This window comes from Rattus norvegicus, chromosome 3 (genome assembly GCF_036323735.1).
Source record: "Rattus norvegicus strain BN/NHsdMcwi chromosome 3, GRCr8, whole genome shotgun sequence".
In the NCBI taxonomy this organism is placed as follows: domain Eukaryota; kingdom Metazoa; phylum Chordata; class Mammalia; order Rodentia; family Muridae; genus Rattus; species Rattus norvegicus.
Genome location: NC_086021.1, coordinates 128328094 through 128354109, shown reverse-complemented (window position 1 = coordinate 128354109; position 26016 = coordinate 128328094). Strand labels below are relative to the sequence as shown.

The 26016-nt window shown below is 39.5% G+C and overlaps 1 protein-coding gene across 3 annotated transcripts in view; it reads left to right on the top strand.

Moving 5' to 3' along the window:
* The window catches only part of Ubr1 (ubiquitin protein ligase E3 component n-recognin 1), a 112671-nt gene that overhangs the window by 23721 nt on the left and 62934 nt on the right, over nt 1-26016 (top strand). The window contains 15 exon segments of one of the 3 annotated variants that reach the window (NM_001178072.1): nt 2561-2691; nt 4872-5010; nt 6125-6187; nt 6399-6522; nt 6852-6959; nt 8016-8104; nt 10138-10236; nt 11903-12060; nt 17396-17495; nt 18299-18427; nt 21805-21985; nt 22950-23011; nt 23232-23342; nt 24328-24393; nt 24596-24697. In NM_001178072.1, coding sequence (NP_001171543.1) covers nt 2561-2691; nt 4872-5010; nt 6125-6187; nt 6399-6522; nt 6852-6959; nt 8016-8104; nt 10138-10236; nt 11903-12060; nt 17396-17495; nt 18299-18427; nt 21805-21985; nt 22950-23011; nt 23232-23342; nt 24328-24393; nt 24596-24697 — 1662 coding nt within the window. 3 annotated transcript variants of the gene reach the window in all.

The window sequence follows — 26016 nt, the reverse complement described above, 5'->3', positions numbered from 1 at the left end:
AACTAACTCTGGCAATTTGTTCTAATCTTTTGGTTTCTTTTTATTCTCTGGCTTCAACTTCCTCTGCTGTCCTGTTCTGAACTTCATGAAATCAGGAACAACTCAATTCCACTGCACTGCACACACTGCACTGACTCCCAACTGACTCCCTCTCTGTCCCTGGGCTCCTCTTAAATAGCTTCTCTTTCCTCCCGAGAGCTGGGAGTATCCTATTTCTGACTCATTCTGTCAAATCTGTCTCTGATTCATTACTTTGCTCCTCAATTTAACCACTTTTCAAACATGGCCTTTTCCTTCTACAAACGTACAGGTGTGTGCTAAGGGCTTGTCTGTGTTCCAGCCAGAAGGGTTGAAGGTGTGTGGCATGTCTGCATTCCAGCTGGATCACACAGACCTAGGTCTTTGGTGAGCCCTTGCCAGAGCAGCCATGCCATTGGATTAAAATTCATCTACATTGGAGCTCAATGTTTCAGAATCCTTCTGTTGACCCTGCTCTGGAACACTAATCAGATGAACTAGACTGAGCTAAGATATGTAAACATTGCAAAGGACAAGGAGAAGTAGTCATGACTGTAAGTCAAAAAAAAAACAAAAACAAAAACAAAACAAAACAAACAAACAAACAAAAAAAAAACAAGAAAATTAACCGAAATGAGACACTTCAGTACAGTTCACAAAGATTTCTAGGTTTGTTTGTTTGTTTGTATGCTTGTTGCTCTTTAAGAACGGGCCTGAAACTCAGGTCCCTCCCAAGCATAGCCTTCCAGTTGCTGGGCTTGTGTCTGTTTACTGCTATGTGCACTGACATAAACAAGTAACAGCAAAATGCCTGCTTTTCTGTGTAATATATTTAACAAATACTTTTGACTGGCCTTATGAGCAATACCTTTTAGGAGATGTAATGGGAGATGTTTAATTCATCATGATAAAAAACAATAAAATGCTTAGGTGGGGGGAGAAGAATTATGCTAGACTCATTCATTCATTCATTCATTCATTTTTGAAACAAGGCCTCTCTATGTAGCCGTGCCTAGCCTGGAACTCACTGTGCCTCCAAAGTGCTAGTATAAAAGACGTGTCTCACGTATCCAGAAAGCTAGCTTTATTTTTAAAAATCTGAATTCAGTCTCAAATCTGATCTTGAACATTTTTGAATTTAAAATTAGATTGGGAAAGTAATCAATATCCTGCAGCTGTTTCTCTGGAGGTGAGAGAAGGCTGCTCTGGTAGCACATTAGCTCCTGCAACACTGTGATTTCAGCTTTTATTCTCTCTGCCTTGTGGGTGTGAGATCCATATTCTGCCAGGTACATGGAATTGCGCCAAGCTTAATGCAGTATCACCGAGCATAAGCAGACCTAACCAATAACACTGGCAGTGCGCTGTGCAGCCTCGAAGAGAGGCTCCTGTGGTATGCAAGTAAAAGCAGTTCCTCTCGTACTTCTGGTTGCTCATTCTCTTGTTTTGTTTTGGTTTTTTTTCATTGTTTTCATTAATTTCTGGTGTTCTTGTTGAGTTTATTTCTAAGATGCAAATGCTTTTCTTGAAAAATTCTTTTATAAGCACCAGATGGAAGCAGAAGAATTTCTTTCTACTTTTCCCTGAGGTCGTGTTTATGAATGGTCAAAAGAAACTGAGGAAGGAAAACTATGAGCAGGAATGTTGTGTTCCAATGTTGATATTAGTACCATCGACACTTTATCTCTTTAGCAAAGACCTCTGGACACACTATTCAGAAAAGGTGACTTGTTGAAGAGGGGGTAAAAGCAAACTTACAGACCATAGGTGAGACGACATCAAAGGTGTTAAAGGGAAGAGAGTAACTTGGTTAATTTGCCACATTAACCCTCTGTAAGAATACAGTTTAGCTGTGTTGAGTACGTTCACATTGTTATGAAATAGAATTCAGTGTTTTTGTTTTGTTTTGTTTTTTGCCTTGCACTACTGAATCTCTACACATTCAACACTAAGTCCCTTTCTTCCCTGTCCTCAGCCATTGATTCTCTACCTTTCTACTTCAGCAAAGTATGTATGGTCAGAGTCAGAAAAAAATTGTCCTTTTCTGACTAGCTAAGTTGTCGTCCCGTCCCACCCCCCACCTTCCTCTCCTTTTCTTTTCTTGTTTTATTGTGCTGAGGATCAAATTATGATCATCCCAGGCAAGTGTTTACCACTAAACTCATCTCCAGCCTGTTTCTTACTCTTTGTTATCAATACTTGCTTGTGGATATTTTTAAGGTGACTGCGAGAGTTGGTTGAAGTAAGTTATGAGTTTTTATAAGCTATAATGGATAGCCAGTTGTTGCATGGTATTATCATAATGAAGCTATTCAGAAAGATAATAAAGAGAATTTACAGGGGAAAATATGAATAAAAGGTATTCTATAGTCTGTGTTTCTTTTTATCATCTGTAACATCAATTTTATACCAAGAGCTTATGAATTCAACTTGATTAGATTCCTAGTGGATATTGTAATGAACTCACTGAAGTGATTTAACATCTTCCTTATCTATTTATGTGGATATAATCTCAGTGTATGTTTCTGTTGTTTCCTCACAGACCTTGCATTGCCCACTGAATGAAGAGGTAATTGCTCAAGCCAGGAGAATATTCCCTTCAGTGATAAAGTACATTGTAGAAATGACTATATGGGAAGAGGAAAAGGAACTGCCTCCTGAACTGCAGAGAAGGTGGGAGCTGTCACAAGTCACAGCTTAGTGATGGTTATTTAAGCTGACAAACACTGTTGGATATCTGTGTTTGTGGTCCTTCCTCTCTGCCTGCCTGCCTGCCTGCCTGCCTGCCTGCCTGCCTGCCTTCCTTCCTTCCTTCCTTCCTTCCTTCCTTCCTTCCTTCCTTCCTTCTTTCCTCCCTTCCTTCCTCCCTTCCTTCCTTCCTTCCCTCCTTCCCAAGCTCAGAATTTATTATGTTATTGGAATAGATATAAACACAGACATTTTGTAGAATTGTCTTATATGCCCAAGGCAAGAGTGGGTATGAGCTCAACAGAGAATCAGCCAAATCGTCTTTGCCCTTATACTTTGGAAATAGTGTGCCAGGATTATTGCGGGCATCAGGACTTAATTTGTTTTTACATAAAACTCAGCAATTCTAACAGGTATAAGTCTCTCATTGACATTAACGGTTTTTAACTTTTCAAAAAGTTTTTTTAATTTAATTGGAAAAGGAGGCAGAGGCAGGAGAATATTTGTGAATTCAGGACTAGCCCTCTCTACATAGCAAGGCACAGGTCAGGCAGAGTTATGTGGTGAGACCCTGTCACAAAGGAATAAAAAGGGAATTCTGGATATTAAAGTATAGTTCAGGCCTTGTGGAACTATTTCTACGTGTATAGAGTTTTACAGAACTACAGCACAAATCCACATACAGATTTGATTATTTATTTATTTATTTACTTATTTATTTATTGGTGGTGATCTTATTTTTTCTGGGAAATTTATTATGTAAGAAGAGATAATTAAGAATTTTAATGACATCAAATGTACTTTTTACTTGTGTTGGTCATAGACTTGTTGAGGAAATAAAAGTATCAAGAAATTTTATCTGTAAGTACTTGAATTTCAGATAAATGATAATGACAGTTCTTTAAAGAAATTTTGTATCAATAAACACAATGTAAGTGTGTCCCAGCACAGACAGCAGTGCTTGGATATATTTACTGGTAGGAAACACTGGGCATAGATTCGCCTTCTTGTTCCTCTTGCTGCTTAGTTGTGTTGTGACCATGGATACCTCTTTCATCCATCTGAACTCATATTTCTTTGGGGGCCAGGGGGACAATTCAAGACAGAGTTTCTCTATATAACAACCTTGGCTGTCCAGGAACTCAGTTTGTAGACCAGGCTGAGTTCTACAGAGGTCCACTTGCCTCTGCTCCTGAGTGCTGGGATTAGAGTCATGTGCTACAATGCACAGACTAGTAGGACTGTTGAAAGGTATATTAAAGAAGATTTAAAGCTGACAGTGCATAGCCTGTAACTACTGTTTTCACATATCGCATGAGATCATCATATAACTGGAATGCAGGTATTATCTTCCTCTAAGCAAATCTAAGATAGTCAGTGTTTTATCTGAGATCTTATAGACAAAGTGGGCGTGCTGCACTTCATACTTTGAAAACAACTAAAACAAAAACCCTCCACCTTCCCCTCAAAACTATAATACCCCTATCACTTCAGGATTTACCTTTATTTAGGCATAGGCCTCTGTGAGTTTATGTGCACCAGGTGCATACCAGAGGGTTTCACAGATGATTTTAAGTTGTTCATGTAGGTGCTGGGAACTTAACGTGGGTCCCCTTCAAGAGCAGTATTTATTTTTAGCCAATTAGCCATCTCTCCAGCCTAGATCAACAGGTCCAGTATCACTTAAATAGAAGGCAAATACAAAAATAAAATCTGATTGCCTATCATTGTCTGCCTGAAGGTTCTAAGCCTGAACACCTGTCTTTCCCGTTGTCAGTGTGTGAGCCATGCAAAAGTTGATGATCTGAGGCAGCCTACGAGGAAGAGGAGAGAGTGGAGAAAAATTGGAGAAAAGAACACCTGAGGAAATAGTACTTAATGATTTTGTTTTCTTTTTTGGAAACAGGGGATCATAGAGAGTTAACCAGTCTTGACTCAAGCTTGTGGGCGCAAGTAATCCTTGCCTCAGCCTCCCAAGTATCTGTGTGCCAGCATTCCTTAATGGGGTTCTTTTCCATTCCATAGCACTATACTATTTAAAATCATGTCATGTATCAATATTACTGTGTTATTCTCGACAGACAGGAAACTGCATTGTGCTGCTTTAGAATATATGACTGTTTTTGCTTGCATTATTATTTGAATATCTATCTTTTTTTAAATAGGGAGAAAAATGAAAGATATTACTGTGTCCTTTTCAACGATGAGCACCATTCATATGATCATGTGATATACAGTCTGCAAAGAGCTCTTGACTGTGAGCTTGCAGAGGCACAGTTGCACACAACTGCCATAGACAAAGAGGTTCGTGATCACCCTCTGACTTATGTTGCTGTCTTACATCCAATTCTCGCATTCAGGTGTTAGCTGCTTTTTAAAAACATGGTTCATTATAGACTTTACATGTGCAGTTAACTTCTCTGGACATGAGCTAACTGTTGCACTCTTGACTCCTAGCAACTGTGAATACCCGGACAGGATTAGATATGTCAGTGTATGTCGTGGATGGGGGAGGGACAGTGGGAGGCCCCACTCCTCCCTGAGGACTGACAGCAGTTAGTGGTTGCTGGGGGTTAGGGAAATTGTTTTCTTCAGTGATATTGTCACTATAAGTTGTTCATACTCCAGTAAATAACTCCTTATCCTTGGTCACTCAAGCATCTATGATTAAACTCAGCAACTTACCTAATAAAGACACAAACATAGAGGATTTGTTTGGAAGAAGGGTTTTAACATGGGGGTGAGTGAGGATAAGAGGTGAGAACGGTGGTTGAAATGACCAAATTTATTATATACATGAAATTGTCAAAACTTAAAATTTTTGTCTGGGATTTGATCTGGGATTTTGCCCATTCTGGATAAATACTCTTCCACTGAACTATGTCCTTAGCTCTTGGAGTGTTTGTTTTGAGACAGGGCGCTTGTAGCCTAGCTGGCCTGATTACAGCTGAGGACGCTCTTGAATTCCTGATCCTCCTACCTCCATTTCCTCAGTTCTGGGATTATGAGGAGTGAGCCAGCCTTACTGATTTAGCTCCCCCCACGCCATCCCCAACTCTGTTTTTGTTGTTGTTGTTCTGAGGCAGCTCTGACTGTCTTGGAGTTCACTATGTACATAAGGCTAGCCTCAAAATCATAAGTATCTGCTTGCCTCTGCCTCCTAAGTGCTGAATTAAAGGAGTGAAGCACCAGCCAGCTAGTTTATCCCTTTCTGAGACACAGTCTTGTGTGCCTGGGCTGCCTTTCAGTTTGAGATCTTCCTGCTTCCTGGGTGCTGGAGGCACATTCTTAGGGTATCATACCTGGGCTTTATTCTAGCGTCATGGTAATCGACAGTTCATCAAGTCTGTGGGTTGTGTGTAACTCATTGATCGTGATTCCCATCCCACTACCTCATTCTCATTTCCCTTACAATTAGGGTCGCCGGGCTGTCAAAGCAGGTGTGTATTCCGCTTGCCAGGAAGCAAAGGAGGATATAAAGGTAACTTTCTGAATTAGCCACAAACAGAAGTTCAAAAGGAAACGCGGATTTATTTCTAGGAGTCAAGTGATCTTATCATTGCCACGGTTGGTGTCATGAGTAAAGGCATGTCTGGAAACTTGGCAGTTGAAGACTGTGTGGCTTCCTTTGTGAAATGTAGATCACTAAAGCACAGTTCAGAGCCTGTTCTCACTCCTCCTGTCATTTGTAGAGTCACTCAGAGAACGTCTCTCAGCACCCCCTCCATGTGGAAGTGCTGCATTCCGTGGTTATGGCCCACCAGAAATTTGCTCTGCGCCTTGGATCCTGGATGAACAAAATTATGAGCTATTCAAGTAAGCAAACACCCTGTTTATCTGATTTCTAAGTAACTATTGTGTTTTATAGAAATGTTTATCATTGAAATTTCTTATTTCTTGGTCAAGGGTCTATTTTGATTGATTTCATCAGGATTACATTTCAAGTATATAGTACCTTAAATTTGTTTTTAAATGCACATCAAATAACATGTTTTTATTGGCTCTTGAGTTTGATGACATGATTATTCTTGGCATCAAACATAGCAAGTTAACTTTAATCTTTTTACATATTATTATAGAAACACTTTTAGGAGAAATATCATGAAGAAAATCATTTGACTCCGTTTGGCTTCCTTTATTTGTAGGTGACTTTAGGCAGATCTTCTGCCAAGCCTGCCTCATAGAGGAGCCTGGCTCTGAACATCCCTGTCTTATAAGCAGACTAATGCTTTGGGATGCAAAACTTTATAAAGGTAAGCAGACCTCTGTTTATGCTACCTGCAGGGTCAAGGGAAGATTATAGCTTCATCAGAGGTCTGTCTTGTGTTATCGAACACGATCTTGATCTGTGTTATTTGTGAAGGCAAGGTTAACTAATTTAATTTTGCTGATTAAAAATCCAGGAATACTGTCTTTTAACAATAGTGCCTTTCATTTAGAAAGAGCCAGTTGAAAACTGTTTAATCAGATTCATGTAGCAGTGCTTTTAGTAAAGCAATGTTTTCAGTACTATAGCAATCTAGATGAGACATAGAGAGTAAAAGATGAGAGTCTGAAAGGTACAGAAAAGGAAAGAACAGAGTTAGCATAGTTTTTTTTCTTGTGAAACTTGTATATTTTTTGTTGGATTTTTTTTTATTTACATTTCAAATGTTATACCCTTTCCCAGTTTCCCATCCATAAACCCCCTATCCCACCCCTTTTCCCCCTTCCTCCCAACAACCCCCCTCCCCACTTCCCTGCCCTGACATTCCCCTACACTGGGGCATCGAGCCTTGGCAGGACCAAGGGCCTCTCCTCCTATTGGTGCCCAACGAGTGAAATGGTAGAAAAAGATAAACCGGGGCCTGGAGAAGTGGCTTGGGGGTTAGGAAGGAGCACTGCTCTGGCACAGATCCCAAATTCAGTTCTGGCATCAAACTCAGGTGGCTCACAGCGGTCTGTAGCTCCAGCTTCAGGAGATCTGACTTCCTTTTCTAGCCTCTATGAACTTCTGCACTCACGCGCACATACCACTGCCACATACACATCTGCACATAAAGTAAAATAAAATTTAAAACTATGATGAAACTCAGGTTTGAAGGGATCAACAGTAAGGTGAATGTTGGGAGAGGCACAGAAGAGGGAAGAGTTGGTAGAATCTATGTGTGTAATTCATGATGTTGACTGTACTGCGTCTTTGAAGCTGTTAGCCTGGTAATTAAAAACAGAACAAGACAAAACACCTCTGCTCTGCTATCTCTAATGCCTGGAATAATTTGTCTCTGTCTTGGTGATGCCCTCACCCTCTGCTTCCTAATGATCTACAGGTGCCCGTAAGATCCTTCACGAATTGATCTTTAGTAGTTTTTTTATGGAGATGGAATACAAAAAACTCTTTGCTATGGAATTTGTGAAGGTAATTGCTGTTTATAACGTAACATAATTTTTGACAAATGAAGTTATAGAAGCAGAGGGATACGTATGAAGCTCATTTTAAATTATGTTATTAATTTCTTCATTAAAATGTATCATTTTATACAACAATAAGTATGTTCACAAATGGTGATTGTTGGATTGGAAGTTTGGAGAGAAGATAGTGGAAAAGGCCAAGCGAAGGCAGGTTATTATGGCCATCCAGACAGTCACTCTTCTTCTTTGTCTTTTTTTTCCACTCATCCTTTTGATCATTATTTGCCTGCTAGTAAAATTACTGCAAGAATAGAAGTGTCTGCATGAAGGGAATAGCAGAAAAAAAAGGAACAGATGCACAGGGGCAGGGGCAGGAATTAGGGAATCCGTATATTTAACTAAGATTAAAAATAAAACTCTTTTATGTTGTTTATTGATCTGTTTCATGTGCTACATTATTATGTCTTTTTACTTATTGCTCAAGTATGATTGTGAGCTTACACAGAACAGGGGCTTTGAGATTGTTATTTGAGTTATTCAAAGATGTATAACTTATTGATTCTTTGATTTTTTTTTTAAGATTTATTTACTTTCATTTTGGGTATGAGTATTTCATGTACCTGTATATTTGTGACCATGTCTGTGCCTGAAGCCAGAAGAGGGTGTCAAATATCTTGGACCTGGGGTTAGAGATGGTTTTGAGCCACCTGTGGGTTCTGGGAATGGAGCCTGAGTCCTCTGAAAAGCAGCCAGTGCTCTTAGCCACTGAGTTGTCTCTCCAGCCCCTCACCCTTCTGAGACAAGGTCATCACTGTGTCATCCCAGATAGCCTTGAACACAGCGATCGGCTTGCGTCTGCCTCCAAGTGCTGAGGTTAAAGGTGTGCACCACCGTGTGGTAACTCCTTCTGCCTTTAACTTTCAGATGGTTCTAAGAGGCATAGGACGGTGTAGAGACAGAACCAAAACTAGAGTTGGAAGCACAGAGGAAGTCGCAATTGTTGTGGGTAAATGACAGCGTGGGGATAAGATGCCTCCTTTGGGTTCTCTAAGCACATTGTTAAAAAATAACATTTAGGAGCCCAAGAGATGGCTTAAGAACACTTGTTCTTCCTGAGGACCTAGTTTAATTCCTAGCACCAAACTGTTGGCTCATTCCAGTTCTAGGGGATCCAAGGTATTCTTTTGGCCTCCTTAAGCATGCCACACTCACAGGGTGCACAGACACACACAACAACAGGAATTAAGAAAGTATCTGTGTGTCTTGTCCCTTGGAGGAGATGGTAGCTCGAGATGTAATCTTTTTTCTACTTTCTCTAAATACTTTTTAGAACATTTTAGACATAAGATTGTTGGCCCTAGATATAAGAATATGTGATCTGAAATGGAATTTTATCCATTACACAAAAGCTGATCTTACTTAGATGAGATATAGTTTTTGTACACCATGGTCATCTCTTAAGGTCTAGGATTCTATAGTGAAAGATTAAATAGACAAATTGTTTATAACTTTTTTTTTTTTTTTGGTTCTTTTTTTCAGAGCTGGGGACCGAACCCAGGGCCTTGCGCTTCCTAGGCAAGCGCTCTACCACTGAGCTAAATCCCCAACCCCTGTTTATAACTTTTTAAAGATGCTTATTATTTGGTAGATGTGGTGTTGACTTTGATCTAATACAGGATTGACTATGACTGGTCTCCTGGTCCATATAAATTGCTAAATCCATTAAATATATCCAACTCTGTACTGTTAGAGGAGAAGCTGTAAAACATTGCCTGAGGGGCATTTTTGTTTTGTTGTGTTGAAAAGGGGTAAGCTATACTGTTGTACTCTGCCATGATTTTCAGCAGTGTCTTTTGAATTTAAAGTTAATTGTCTGTCTCTGCTAATCAAGTAGTTGAACATATGTTAGTTTCTTGCTCTCAATGGGACAGTCTATTAACTTGCCATCTGATGGCTGCTGTACTTGAGGCTGTTACTGAAGTTCAGAATGTAAAGGCTTTAGTAGTGATTTTCAGTGGGTTTTCCACCTGTGTCTTTCAGTATTATAAACAACTACAGAAAGAGTACATCAGTGACGACCACGAGAGAAGCATCTCTATAACCGCACTGTCCGTTCAGGTGTTCACTGTCCCCACCTTGGTACGTACACGATGCTCTCGGGAAAACTTGCTCTGCTTCTTCAGACTTTCACTCCATGGGGATCAGCTCCAGTGGTACCCAGGGAGGGCCTAATTGGAAACTCTCGTCCATATGGTCCCGTCTTTGATTTCTTCTTTTTCTTGTTTTTTAAGATTTATTTATTTATTTTATGTATGTGAGTACACTGTCACTCTCTTCAGACACTCCAGAAGAGGGCTGGGAATTGAACTCAGGACCTCTGGAAGAGCATGCAGTGCTCTTAACCGCTGAGCCGTCTCTCCAGCCCCATCTTTGATTTCTTACTCTCTGAAGTGTTGTCTTCCCAATACCAAAACCTTGCATTTTTAATTTTTGCCTTTCTTTTGTTCTTTAGTTATTGTTTTTGGTAGACAGATACATTAAGGTAAAAACTGAGAAAGGGAGAGAGTGCCCCTCAGACCCTTCTGTGAGATGGTGCTGCACTGGCGTAGGAGGAAAAGAGGCTCTGCTTCCTTTCTATGCTGCTTATTTTCCTGTTTCTTCTTGAAAGTCTGATTGACTGTTCCTATTTCCCCATTTCAAAGGGCCAAAGAAAAGGATAGGGAAGAGAATTGAATTGGGGTGAAGAAGAAATATGAGACAGGCAGCAATATGAAAAAAGTGAAAGTTATCTTTGTTTTTCATTGTTCGTGGTATGATTACAGATGGTAAATATTTGCTCACATAATCTGGGTAATAGGTTTGGCATAATTCACATAGGTGTTTTCTAGGAAATTTTATAGAAACTAATTTTTACATTAGGAGTATAGCTCAATAATATAATACTTGCCTAACATCTACAAGGCTTGGAGTTCGATCTTTAGTACCAGAAATAAAGATAAAACCCAAACCCTAGAAATTAACTTCTGAAGTAGTTGCTATTCTTTAAAAACTAGGCATTTCGGGGCTGGAGAGTTGGCTCAGCGGTTAAGAGCACTGACTGCTCTTCCAAAGGTCCTGAGTTCAATTCCCAGCAACCACATGGTGGCTCACAACCATCTATAATGAGATCTGGGGTCATCTTCTGGCCTGCAGGCACACATGCAGACAGAAAGCTGTATGGATGTACATAATAAATAAATAAATATTTTAAAAAAAAACTAGGCATTTCTTTTACTATTCAACAAACATTTATTCTGAGCATGGTGGCATACACCTTTAGTTCCAGCATTCAGGATGTAGAGGCAGGCAGATTGCTCTGGACTCAAGGTCAGCCTGGTCTACATTGTGAGCTCCAAGCCAGCCAAGGCTACATAGTGAGACCCAGTCTCTAAATAATAAATATGCATTTGTTAAAAATTATTTCTGGCCAGGCATGGTGGCATATTCCTTTAATTGTAGCACTTGAGAGGAAAGCAGAAGCAGGAGAATCTTTGTGAGTTTGAAGTCAGCCTGTCCTATGTAGCAAGTTTCAGGATATTCAGGCCTAAAATAGAGAGACCCTGCCTCCAAGACAAACAAACAAATTTATTTATGGGTGGGCTTTTCTTTTTAACTAAGACAGGAAAAAGTTTGAGGCCGGTCTAGGTGCATAATGAGATGCTATTTCAAAAACAAAATGAAATGCTGGTCAGCCAAACAAGTGAATAAATTAAGTCCATACTAAGGTAAGATAATGCTAAAATAATATTCTTGAAACATTCTATAGGCCCGACATCTTATTGAAGAGCAGAATGTTATTTCTGTCATTACTGAAACTCTGCTGGAAGTTCTACCTGAGTACTTGGACAGGAACAATAAGTTCAACTTCCAGGGCTATAGCCAGGACAAGCTGGGAAGAGTGTACGCGGTGATCTGTGACCTGAAGTAAGTGCCTGGGGTTAAGAGGTGGGCATGTGTTGGACAGTGTGCTTACTTGTCTGTCGTATAAGTAAAATTTGGTCCTCTTGCTTGACCATGATTCTCTTACCCTGATAGCAAGCACAGGAACCGTAGTTACTACACGCTAAAGCAGTTGCCTCTACAGCCGGAGATCCAACCAACAGCTTGGAAGGAATAAAAAGATGACTGATTGTTTACTGAACTTATACAATTTCTTTTCTTGTTTTTATTTCAAAACACTGCAGTATGACAACTGTTCGTAGGACATCTGCTTTGTATAGGCATTAAGTTGCCTGCAATGTATTCGGGTGATTTGCAAACACTGTATTGTTTTCAGTATCTAGGTAGTGGGGTCCTGGGATCAGTCTCCCGTGAGTAGCACAGACTTCTGTAAACACAGAGTGTAAACCTGTAGAATGAAGAAGGTGCTGAGGACACCTGGGCCACCCAGCAACTCTGCACTGTCACGTGACCCCTTGCACTTATCCTTTACTTACATGTTCAATGGTTTTGTCCCCTCATATACTCTATTTCCAATAATGTTTATTTTTCTCTTTACTTTCCTTTTCACCTATATACCAGCCTTTTGATACTTATCAGAGTTCCCTTAATTAAAATTTTCTCCCAGAAGAGGACTGAGAATTTCTTTTTAAACTAAAATTTGGGGCTCCTGGGATGGTTTAGTGGTTAAGAGCACTGACTGCTCTTCTGGAGGTCCTGAGTTGAATTCCCAGCAACCACATGGTGACTCATGACCATCTATAAAGCGCTGTGGTGCCCTCTTGTGGCATGCAGGTGTACATGCAGACAGAACAGTCATTAAATAAACAAAAATTTGCAGGCTAGAGAGATCATCGTTCAGTGTTTAAGGGCACATACTACTCTTGTAGGGGACCTGGATTCTGTTCCCACTATCCACATCAGGTGACTCAAAACCATCTGTACCTCCAGCTCCAGGAGATCTATCTCACTGTCTCTGGTCCCCAGCTCCAGGGGATCTATCTCACTGTCTCTGGTCCCCAGCTCCAGGGGATCTATCTCACTGTCTCTCTGTTCTTTGCAGGCAGTTGCCGACACATGCATTCACATGCACACCCACCCAGTACACATCATTGAAAAATAATTTTAAAAATCTTAAACTAAAATTAAAACCACATGATAGAACTGTTCTGGTCATTAAAATAAATTTCCATTTATTTTGGAAGTGAATGTTATAAAAATTCTGATAGATCAACTATTTATTAAATCATGGACTTCAAAAAATTCTTTTAGCATATATTAGAATAAAATAAATACTTAGCTTTCTGGTTTTAAAAGATGGGGCTGGAGAGATGGCTCAGCACTTAAGGGCATTTGTTTATCTTTCGAACCCAAGTTTGTTTCCCAGCACCCATACATTGTGCAGCCTCTAACTCCAGTGCTATGGTCTCCACAGGCATCTGCACTCATATGCATATAAACTCTCTCTCTCTCTCTCTCTCTCTCTCTCTCTCTCTCTCTCTCGTGCGCACATGCGCGCACACACACACACACACACACACACACACACACACACACACACACACAATTTTTTTAAAGTTCCAAGTCATATATGATCGGAAACAAGTTTTTACCTACTTCTAATGACTGTGTATAATAAGAAGTTTAGTAAACTATTATTTTTTAACAAATTCTCAATCTCTCGATTTGAGCAATGAAAACTCAGGAGCCAAAATCTGGGGTAAAATCCTGCTAGCTCAGAGAGGCAGGGAAAGCACCAGCTGACTGACCTTCCTCCTTAGCTGTTGTCCCAGAGGTAATAACCCCTCTCAGGCTATCTCTAAAAAGCTCCTTCAAACCGAATGTCCCTCCCTTCTACTTCCTGTGTGTTTCTGTCAGTCCTCCTGACTTCCCCTTACTTTCTGTATTTTTGTTTCCTTAGTAATCCTGTGTTCATGTCCTGTTAGCTCATTGTTTACTCCACCTCTTGACCTTTGGTTGACTTGATTTAGTCCTGTTTACAACATTCAAAGAGAAAGCTCTTGTTTTTTCTAGTAAACAGAGTCTTGGAGTTCACAGTACGATCAATAGTAAAGAAATTGGCTTCTAGTCCAACTTAAAAATAATTTAGTCTGTTTAAAAAGTAGGGCTAGGAATTTAGTAGTTGAGTAGATTCAGTAGTTGTTTGCCAAAAGTACCCAAAGCCCTGGGTTTAATTCCCAACCCTGGGAAAAATAAGTTGTTAGATTTCTGGAAACTACAATGGAGTCTTGATTTTACCAAGTCTTGATTTTCAAGACTTTCTCAAAATCTTATATTTTAAAATGTCATTGTGTCTACAAATTTTTCTTTAGAGTTTAGTAAATTGTTAACTTTAGTAACTCACACCTCTAATATAAATATTGATGGTGGATACACCCAGTAGTGATCAGCATGTAGTAGTGATCAACATTGCCATTTGCATTTGTTCCTTTGTCAGATCATGTGTAAGTCATGCTATTCAGGTTATAATGGCCTAATGGCTGTATTTGAAATGTGCTTGGTGATTCACTGATGAGCCATGGTCTACTTTACAGGGTGAACTGTAGTCATTGTGCCACAGTCTCATAACAGAGTTATTTTAGAGAAAACTAACACAGTTTAAAAACCTGCTCAAGTACAGTTCGCTCTCAAAGGGCCCTGTAAAGCTTATTAGTTCTCACATGGGAAAGAACTTTGCTTATACTAACTTCACATGATATGGCAACATTCTTACAAAGTAAGTAGTATATCTTGGTTTTTAGGTTATAAAGCTACTGAGTAGTGGAGGTGGAATTTCAGCCCGACTATTATTTATCTGTACTCCTTCTATTCCTTTTAGGACACTGTGTATCCCCACAGAGGGCATAGAAAGCAACACTGAAACCTGTTCTGAAACATAACACTCCTCAGAACCAGTGTTTAAGAACAGTCAGTAAGACCCGTGTTCCGCTTCTTAAAGAGTAAATTCTGCAGTTATGCCTTATTCTCTATATATGTCTTGTTTCAGTTTTCTACAAAAGCTGCTTTTTTAAATCAGTAATTGCTAGAAATAATGACGTATCTATAAGTTCTTTTAGATCTCTGCTGTCTAGCCATTTACTGTTCTTACCTTACTACACCTAAACATAAAACAAACCCCTTGGTATGCTTGCTCCTCTGTTGACATTGCCTTAAGGAAGTTTGGCTCCCTCCAGTCAGTGAATTCCAGTTCTGAGGAGCCTTTTCCAAGCATTAGCAAATTTCTTGAAATTTTTTCCCTTTTGTGGCTTTCCTTGTTTGGTTCTAGCTCCCCTTGTCCATTTAGAAAAAAAACAGTTCAATTGTTATTTGACATGAAGACACAGACAGCAGTCATAGCTGCAAAGTCTTTTCTGAACTAATGTTCCTCTCTGCTGAACCCGGTGAGGCATTTGTATGTCATGAAACGAGCAGTCCCCCAGCTGCAGTCTGCCCAGTGAGGTCTCAAAGGGAGCCACTAACACCTGCTCCCTTGTAAGAACAAACCCTTCCCTTCTCACTCAGGTCTGTGGAAGGCATCTGCTGGGGCATTTGGCTTCCTAATTTCTAACATATAGAAGTGGAAAGTAGAAAAGTTTTATTCCTTTTATTATTTTAACTGGTTTCTGTGTTCCATTTCTGGAAAGCATAGCAGATAACAAAACCAGTCCCCTGTCCAATCCTTTTACTGTTGCTTTTGCTACCTGTCTTATTGTAGACCTCTGTCTTTCTTTTCCATTTACTTTTCTTGCCCCTTGCATCTTGTTAGATGAGAACTTGGGAATGAACCATGACAAAGTCGGAATGTAAGTGTAACCTGTGTCAGCCAGGACGTTTCCAATTATCCAGAGTTGTTAGATGGAGATGCTCGCTCAGGCACCTGACTAGAGTGCCAGCGCTTTCTCTGCAAAGCCGGGGCTGTTCTGTGGACTACACTTCAGTTGTAGTTCTCACGGGACAACCAAACCTCGGGTCACTCTTGTTTTAACCTATAATTGTTTTCGTCTTTAAGAAATAATAACCAGCACATTTCAAAGGTCCTGCTGACTGTACTTTTATTACATTTGTTTGTTTTTTTGGTGAGTGTGTGTGAGTGTGTGTGTGTGTGCGTGTGTGTGAGAGAGAGAGAGACAGAGACAGACACAGACAGACACAGACAGAGAACATGATTCAGCATGTGTGGTAGGTGAAGATAGGGACAACCTGTGGGAGTCATTACTTCTTCCACTCTGTTGGTCTTCAGCACTGCACTCAGGTCATCGGCTTAGTGACAAGCACACTGACCTGCTCTCACAGAAATCATTATCATTAGCAGCAGCAGCATTAGTGAGACAAGGTCCCTCTACGTAGTCATGAATGTTCTGGGCCTTGCTATTTAGATCAGGCTGGCTTTGAGATCCTCCTGCCTCTGCCTCCCATGTGCTGAGACTAAAGGGTTACACTGACAAGCCTGGCTCATAATTAAGTTTTGATTTTTTTTAAGTTATAGTTACCACACTGATGGCTATCTAAAAAATCGGAGAAATTAAACCATAATCTGCACTGATTTTAAGATTCAGACTTTTTCTATATTTACTGTATGGTCTCTGTGTTCTATAGTACTTCCTCTGTGCCTCTTTTTGCTTACTTGTTTGTATGTGGCTAACACTGGATTATAGTGTTTGCTGTATTTTCCCAGTATTCTTTGAATCTCAAAGGTGGAGAACATCTTATTCACTCCCTCTTATACACACACATATAACAGGAATGCATTTCGTTCAGTAGGTGTAAAATAGTTTTTAATAGTTGCTGATCATACCCGAGAACTTAGTCCATGATTAACTTTGTTCCCATTGAAAGCAATTATTATCTTTTCAGCTAAAAGAAATAGTGATTTGGTGAATTGTATATTGGCATGCGCCTGTTCATCTCTCCAGCGTGTATGTCCTAATGTGCGAGCAGTGGTGACACGTGGCTTTACGCCCTTCTTGCCTTGGCCTTTGGGGAGTGGTTAGGACAAATCTGAGGAGGTGTAGCGCTGCATTCATCTGCAGGCCTTGTCCTCTGCAGGCCTGTGCCGTGACACTCCAGGCGGCTCCACTAGTCTGAAGCAGAATTTAGAAAGTCAGGCTTAGCCTTGATGATGGTCTTGTACTGATTCCCTTATCTTGCCAGTTTTATATAAATAAAGCCAAATAAATAACTCTAGTTATGCCCAGAGGTTATAATTACTGTAAGAAATTAGAACTCACAATGTCGATGAGTCAGCATTGTCTAGAACCCTGAGAACATTAGGATCATTTCAGAATAAAGTGAATTATTTCTTTTTCTATTGAAATGATAGGTACATCCTGATTAGCAAGCCTCTCGTATGGACAGAAAGACTAAGAGCACAGTTCCTGGAAGGGTTCCGGTCTTTTCTGAAGATTCTCACCTGTATGCAGGTATGGTAATCTTTGGTCTACCAATAAAATAAACTAGTTTTAAAAAATCCATCTCCTTTTTCCTTCCATTTTATTTTATTTTGAGATTTATTTTTATTTTATTAGTGTGGGTATCCTCACTGAATATATATCTATGCACTGTGTGGGTGCCTGGTGTCCTGTGTGACAGAAGAGAGGGTTGAATCCCCTAGAACTTGAATTTCAGGTTGTTTCAGGTGCTGGGAATCAAACTTGGTTCTTTTAGAAGAGAGTAGTCTGTTTCCTTCACCACTGTGCTATCTCTCTAGCCCCTTTCCTCAGTTTAAAAAAAAAGAAGTAAATTGTGGTTTTCATAGAAAAAAAAAAACTTCTGTAATGTAGTAGAAATAAGATATAAACATTAACTTATCCATTTGTGTGTGTGTGTGTGTGTGTGTGTGTGTGTGTGTGTGTGTGTGTGTGAATGGTGCTACTGCTAATGCTTGTTGAATAGGACTCACATAACAGGACTGCATAAATATCTCTGGCTTATAGGTTTATTTTGCTGTTAGGATTCTTGTTTTCCACATGAGGGAATGACTGCTGGTGTTTGTTGTCAGAAACCCATGAACTGTGTATACTTTGGAAAGCTAGTATTCTAGCTCACACATTCTGTATTATAATACATGTAATTACAATGTATTTATTACATGTAACACATGTAACTCATACATTCGCCATGTTAAAATAGTATACATTTATGAATATATATGCTGGTATTTTTATAGTTTACCATAGAGGAACAAAACAGAAAAGGCCATGGATAAATTGGTCTTTCCTTGTAGGGAATGGAAGAAATCAGAAGACAAGTTGGACAGCACATTGAAGTAGACCCTGACTGGGAGGCTGCCATCGCTATACAGATGCAACTAAAGAATATTTTGCTCATGTTCCAAGAGTGGTGTGCTTGTGATGTAAGTTAAAGATTTGTAGTAAGTGCTCTAATAGTTATTAGTAGCATAGTTTGTGCTATAGTTTTCTTTTTTTTTTTTTTTTTTCTTTTTTTGGTTCTTTTTTTCGGAGCTGGGGACCAAACCCAGGGCCTTGCGCTTCCTAGGCAAGCGCTCTACCACTGAGCTAAATCCCCAACTCGTGCTATAGTTTTCTTGATGTAAAAGTTTATAATGTGACTATCTTAAAATTATATCATTAATTATAAAAGGAAAATTGATTCTTTTATATTTGATTAGAAAATGTGTCTTAGGATCTGCTTTGGGGGTTGGAGAAATAGTTCAGCTCTTAAGAGTACCTGATGCCTTTCAGAGGACCTGTGTTCAATTCCCAGCATTCACAGTGGCTCACAGCCATCTGCAACTCCAGTTCCAAGGGTTTTGACACCCTCTTCTGGTCTCTGTGTACAGGCAGTATACATACATGATACACAGACATACTTGCAAGCAGAACAGCCATACACATAATAAGAAAGTAATTTTTTTTCCTTTTTTTCGGAGCTGGGGACTGAACCCAGGGCCTTGCGCTTGCTAGGCAAACGCTCTGCCACCGAGCTAAATCCCCAACCCCAGAAAGTAATTTAAAAAAAAAAAATGTACCTTAGGACTACTGGAAAAGTGGCCCAGTGTCTGAGAGTGCACAGTGGTTGTTTTGCTTGGTTTGGTTTTGGTTTTTCCATGCAAGCATAAGGAGCTGCGTTCTGCTGAGCGAGCTTTAGCATCCACATGAAAAGACAGCCATTGTTGTGGGTGATTGCGTTTCAGGGCTGGGAGCACTGAATGTTTACTTATTCATATGTGTGTGCCTCTTTGTAGGTTGGCATTGGGTGCCTTCCCTCTTTACGCCGTATTGAGACAGTGTCTCGCACTGAGCCTAAGTCTGACCATTTTAGTGGATGGGCTGTCCAGCAGGCCCTGTGGGATCCTGTTTCTGCCCCTAGCACTGTGGCTATAGGTAGCCACCAGATCCAGCTTTTACGCTGGTACTTGAGATCCAGACTTAGGTCCTTACCCCAGCAAGCACTTTACCCACTGAGGCATCTTTCTACTTACTCTTTTATTTTTACAGAGAAAGTTGCCATTTCTGAGTTAGTCCCATCATCCTTCTAGTTTTTCCATGTAGTCTACATAATCTGATCAGGTTTCTTTATGTCTTCAATAGTCTCCACCTTTTAGTTTCTTTTATCTAAAACCAATACCTTTATCAAGACACTTGGTTCCAACTTCTACTTCTTTTCCTGGGATTTGTCTCCTTGGTTATCCTCATCTTTTTTTCCTACTCACTCACCTGCCCTTGGGCACATAGAACCCCTGCCCTCTAGAAGAGTAGAAGCCCCTTTCTAAGACAGAAGGGTATTGGCTCAGGATCCCCAACACCAAGTTCTCAGTACAAAGGAGATGTATTTGCCCCTAATGGACACGGGCAGAGAATAAGAGACAAAGGCAGGATATAGAGGATAAGGGAGAAACGGGGAAGGGATTTATTTTTGTTGAGGTGGGATTGGGGATGGTGGGTGGGCAGTGGATATGACAACAAGGACTGTCTCTGGATAGACAGGAGACACAAGTGGCCCATAGGCAAATGATGGTTTATAGAAGTCAAAGGGGAAACCATTTAGGATGAGGTGTGGTGAAATAAGAGAATAAATTGTGGTGGCTATCTTTAGGAATGTAATATGACTGACTGACGGGTTTTCGCTAGGCAGAGGGAGTGAGGGTGACAGGGAGAGGGGCAGGGAATCTCTCTTTCCCTTGGGTTTTTACCCACACAATCCTAGCAGTTTCATTATCAGTCATCAGACTCAACTGGTGATTGCCTTTCCTCCAATTCCTTCTTCTTAACAAAAGAATGTCCCAGTATTCTTTTTATAAAAATCTTTCATTAATTTAAGGGACCAGTTGCCCAAGCTGGACTTCCACCTTAGTTTGTATGCAGACAGTTGTCCTTAGACTACCATATTTTTTATATTCAGACTCAGAATATCTTAAGTTGATTTGTTACCACTTCCTTCAATTTCAAACTTGTATTCCTTCATCTTGACTTTCCTTGTCGTGTTATTAGCTATTAAAATGTTATTAAAATGCTATTAAAATGTTCTTCCATACAAGAACCTCAGAGCCTCCGTATTCTGTGTGATCAATCCTGGAACCTAAGAAGAATATTCCCACAATTTATTTGGCTATGAAGTTCCTTTCTCGGGATAAAGCCGTGTGAGAGGCACTGCACTAAGGAGCCGAGTGGCTGGCGCTTCTCTTTCTTACCGTGCTCACTCAGATTTGATTTTCCTGTGTCCCAAATGTGTGCCGTCTCCCAATTAGTGTCTGTGTCTCCTCAGTTTATCATTTTCTCTCTTCACCTTTGGTGTTTCACATTAATTCTTGAAAAATATATTGATTCCATTACACTGTAGACACTGTCAATATATTTATATACTGCAGTATTTCCAGGTTAATGTTCAGTAACTCCATCCATAAAATCTTTGATTCATGTCGGTTTTAATTCTTTTCCACTGTTTGAATAGAAGTTGTATTTTCCTTTTTTTAATTACATTTTTTCTGAGAATGCCTCCTCCTTATCTTCCTTCTGTGTGTATTGTGAGGAATCAAGTCTAGAGATTTATTTATTAGAAACATCTGCTGGATGTGTTAGTGCACACATTTAATCCCAGGAGGCAGAGGCAGGTGGATCTCTGTGAGTTTGAGTCCAGTCTGGTCTACAAAGCTAGCTCCAGGACAGCCAGGACTGTTACACAGGGAAACCCTGTCTTGAAAAACCAAAGGGAAAAAAGGGAGGGAGGGAGGGAGGGAGGGAGGAAGGAAGGAAGGAAGGAAGGAAGGAAGGAAGGAAGGAAGGAAGGAAGGAAAAAAGAAAAAGGAGGGAGGGAAGAAAGAAGAAAGGAAGGAACCATGCTTTGCCAGTTACTTTTATATGTTTTAGAAAATACCACCCCACCCCATGTGCTTGCACATATGAACGTATATTTTTCTTTCCCTTCAGGACAAACTCAAAATCATCTTTTCTCTGTCTCTGTCTCTCTGTCTGTCTGTCTCTCTTTCTCTCTCTGCATATGCATGTGAGTATGTGTGTATGTATGTGTTTTGAGGACCCATTTTTTTTGGTCTTTTGAAGATAATTATATCATTTACTTGGTGCCTACAATTTTTACTCTGATTATAAATGTTTGTATTTTAATTTCCTCTGGATTTACATCCTATGGTGATAACCCTGAGAATACATAGAATAATTTTGTGCTTATATTTAATAAATATTTATTAAGTAGTAGGTGACAAAGTAGATGACTTATCAATATATTTGGTTTTTTTTTTTTTTTTAACCTTAGGAAGATCTCTTACTAGTGGCTTATAAAGAATGTCACAAAGCTGTAATGAGGTGCAGCACAAATTTCATGTCTAGTACCAAGACAGTAGTACAACTGTGTGGTCATAGTTTGGAAACTAAATCCTACAAAGTGTCTGAGGACCTTGTCAGCATACATCTACCACTCTCTAGAACTCTCGCTGGTGAGTGTTGTTGTTTTTTATGTATTTCTGGTAACTTTCCTAGATACTCTGAGTAGACAGTAATTTCTCTTTTTCGTTGTTCCATATACTCCCATTAGATGCTGGGGTTAAAAACTGTCATTATTTCTGACCTTTGAGAGCTGTCACCATAGTATTTACCCAAGGAAGCCAACTCATTCCTTATTCTTCTTACCTAAGGATCAACTTTTCTATCCATCCAGTTTCTAAATATTTATAAACGTTGATTTTTACATAAATTTATGCCAAAATTCAGATAAAGTTTCAATTGTTTTAATATTTCTTTTTGAATCTTTTAAATTACATTTGTGTATTTATTTCTATTTTGGATGGGGGAGTGTTATGCTATGGTGAATGTATGGAGAGCAGAAGAAGATAACTTGTGGAAGTTCTGGGGATTGAACTCAGGTCGCTGGGCTTGACAGCAAGCACCTTTACCCACTGAACCATCTTCCTGGCCCTCTTGATTTTTCTTTAAGAGTAGAATAAGCATCTGGAGAGGCAGACTTTTAGTTTTATATGATTTATATACAATGTAAGATGTTGTACAACATAGAATTGTGTTTTGGTAATACTGTATTTCAAAGTTAGAAGTCAAGTGTTTTCATTTTGGAGTATCATTTATAAACTTAGTGAGTGTGTGTGTGTGTGTGTGTGTGTGTGTGTGTGTGTGTCTGTGTGTCTGTGTGTGTGTGTGTGTGTGTCTGTGTGTGTGTGTGTGTGTGTGTGTGTGTGTGTGTGTGTGTGTGTGTGTTGGGGGTGTTGGACTGGAGGTTGAATTTAAGGCTTCCTGCCTGCTAGGCAAGCACTCTGACTGAGACACCCTCAACTCTAGTGAAAATACATTTAAATAACCAACTTTTCCAAACTTTACAAGTTAACTAAAAATACACTAATAGGGCTTAATTGCTTTCCTCTTTTCTTTTTCTTCTTTTAAATGATTTAGGTCTTCATGTACGTTTAAGCAGACTAGGTGCTGTTTCAAGACTGCATGAATTTGTGCCTTTTGTAAGTAACTCTTAAGTATTTTCTGGTCACCTCTATTAGTGGGTGAGAAAGAAGATAATTTTTAACCTCTTTGAATACTCACTCTTAGTCACTTCACAGCTGAGTGTGCCATGTTGAAATCTGAGTACCAAATGCAAGCTCTCCCGTTCTGTGCACTTCTTGCTTAAGTTGAGGCATGTGTAGTGTGAGAAATAATGAAACGGACCTCACTGTGTTTCAGGATGGCTTTCAAGTAGAGGTCCTAGTAGAGTACCCTTTGCGCTGCCTGGTGCTGGTTGCTCAGGTTGTTGCCGAGATGTGGCGAAGAAACGGGCTCTCCCTCATTAGCCAGGTACGGCACAGTCCAGTATGCACACCTGTGAATGAGTCCCTTTTAAAAATTTTATTCTAGGTAGTTTACTCCATGTCCATAGAGTTTGCCAAACATTTGCTCTTATGCTCTTGTGTAAACTCTTGATATAAATATTCTGGGGATCCTATAAGTGTTTCTCCTTTTTCTTATTTAGTATTTACCTCATCTGAATTAATGTGAAGCTAGATGAGTAGGTAGGTGAAAGCCAGCAGTAGCACAGGAATCCATTAACCCATCCTCGGAGACACTGAGTCTTCCCACCAACTGTCCTATTTTCATTTTATATCTGTGTGTGTACGTGTGTGTCCCAGACTGAGCTCAAGCCTATGAATCCTATCTTAGCTTCCCATGTGCTAATATTACAGATTTGAACTGCCATACCTAGATTTAGTATAGAGATTGAATACTTTCAAAAACTAATCATTTCCAGAGATTTCTGACTGATGGAAAGTCTTAAGAATAAGTTTTGTCATAAAACATCTTAAAGGGATTGGTTTTTTCTTTCCATCATATGGGCCTCAGCGATTGCACTCAGGATGTTGGCCTGTTGAGCCATCCGTCTAGTTGAGACCCTATTTTTAAAAATTTTGTCTGAGGGCTGGAAGACATCTCTGTGGGTAAAGCTCTTGTTGCATACACATGAGGACCCGAGTTTGGGGTTCTAGTTAGGTTGCTAGGATAGCCCCTGTAATTATAGTTGTAGAAAGTGAGTCAAAGAGTCCTCATAGCCACCTGGCTAGCTAGACTCCAAATCAGGGAGCTCTAGGCTGAAGTGAGAGATCCTGACTCATTATAGAAAGTGGAGAGTAACTAAGGAAAACAGCTGATGTTAGCATCTGGTCTCAACACATGCGCACACACACACATATATGCCCATCCACATGTAAATGTACACATACATGGTGAAAAAAGATGTTTATTGCAAATCAATTCCTTTAGCATCTGTCTACCATTTCTTTCACAGGTTTTCTATTATCAAGATGTTAAATGCAGGGAAGAAATGTATGATAAAGATATCATCATGCTTCAGGTACTTGTTTCAGTTACTCTCTGTTAGATTTGTTGTTTGTTTGTTTCTTAAAATAAGAGGAGATACTGTTTTTAACTAGAGGTTCTCTCACCATTAACTGAGCATGATAGCATAGAAATGGAATGGGCAATCTATTATCTTCTGCAAAATCATTTTGTAATTTTCCATTTAATATACAAGAAATGTGATAATTTGTTCACAGATTGGAGCGTCTATAATGGATCCCAACAAGTTCTTGTTACTGGTACTTCAGAGGTATGAACTTGCTGATGCTTTTAACAAGACCATATCCACAAAAGACCAGGTAAGCAATGGAAACTGGTGTGTGAATTAATCCCAAAGGCATATTGTTGTCACTATTTTTATATATATATAGAGAGATAGCTTTCCATACAGATGCATCATATTAGGGATCAGATAGAAAATTTTAAATTGTGTCAGTATTAATGTGCAAACAGTACTATACAATCACTATTTAGATGTTATTCACATTTGTACCAGGTATTATGAGTAATGAAGATGTGTTTTTAAAGCATACAGCAAGATGTGTTAGGTTATGCACAAATACTACTCAGTTTATAAGTGACATGAACGTCCCTGGAGTTTGAAGTTCTGGTTGGGATGTCCTAGCTGTCTAGGAGCCATGGTTTATCCCATACTATGGAAGATCTATACCTCCAAACATCACACATGCACATAGCATACACAAACATGCAAACATACTTTTCACTCTAGAAAACATATACTTTATATAGAGCAACAACAACAACAACAACAAAAAAAAGAGATGCCACTTAACCTACTGCCTTCAGAAAAAAAAATACCAGTATTTTGTTTCTTCTACATATGCCATTTTATAATTTATAGCCTATGTTTTACAAAATATTATGATAGGATTTTTTCCCTGTAATTGAATAAATACCAGACCTGTATTGCCATTTTTACATTATCACTTTTGAAGTCCATATAGCAATTCCATTACATGCAGAAAACATTTATTTTAAAATAAATTTTATGTGTGAATTTGATGAATAAAACAGCACGTTTTTACTTAAGGCTCTTGATAAGTATCAGCAGATTGGTGCATGTGTATTTCTGATAGCGTGGGTTTTTAATATTACATCTATAGTGAAAGATGCCACGTACAGTTTCTTTTTTTTTTTTTCGGAGCTGGGGACCGAACCCAGGGCCTTGCGCTTGCTAGGCAAGCGCTCTACCACTGAGCTAAATCCCCAACCCCCGTACAGTTTCATTATTTTGGTTCATTATTGGTTTCGGGGGAGTTAGCGAATTGTTGGTGCTTTCCTTTTGTATGTTTTTTTTTTCCCAAATCTTTTTTCTCTATTTTCATAATGTTTATTTTAGTATTTTTATTATATTGGATATATTTTTCACAATTTGTGTTTGTCTTATAGTGTCCTGACACATCTGTATTGTTTTAACATTTATTTGATAAGTACCAGCTTATGAAGCAATCCTGACTGGTTTGTTGTTGTTTTGGTTTTTTGAGACAGGTTGTCTCTGTGTAGCCCTGGCTGGGCGGGAGCTCACTCTAGTCCAGGCTGGCCTTGAACTCAGAGATCCACCTGCCTCTGCCTCCTGAGTGTTAGGACTAAAGGCGTG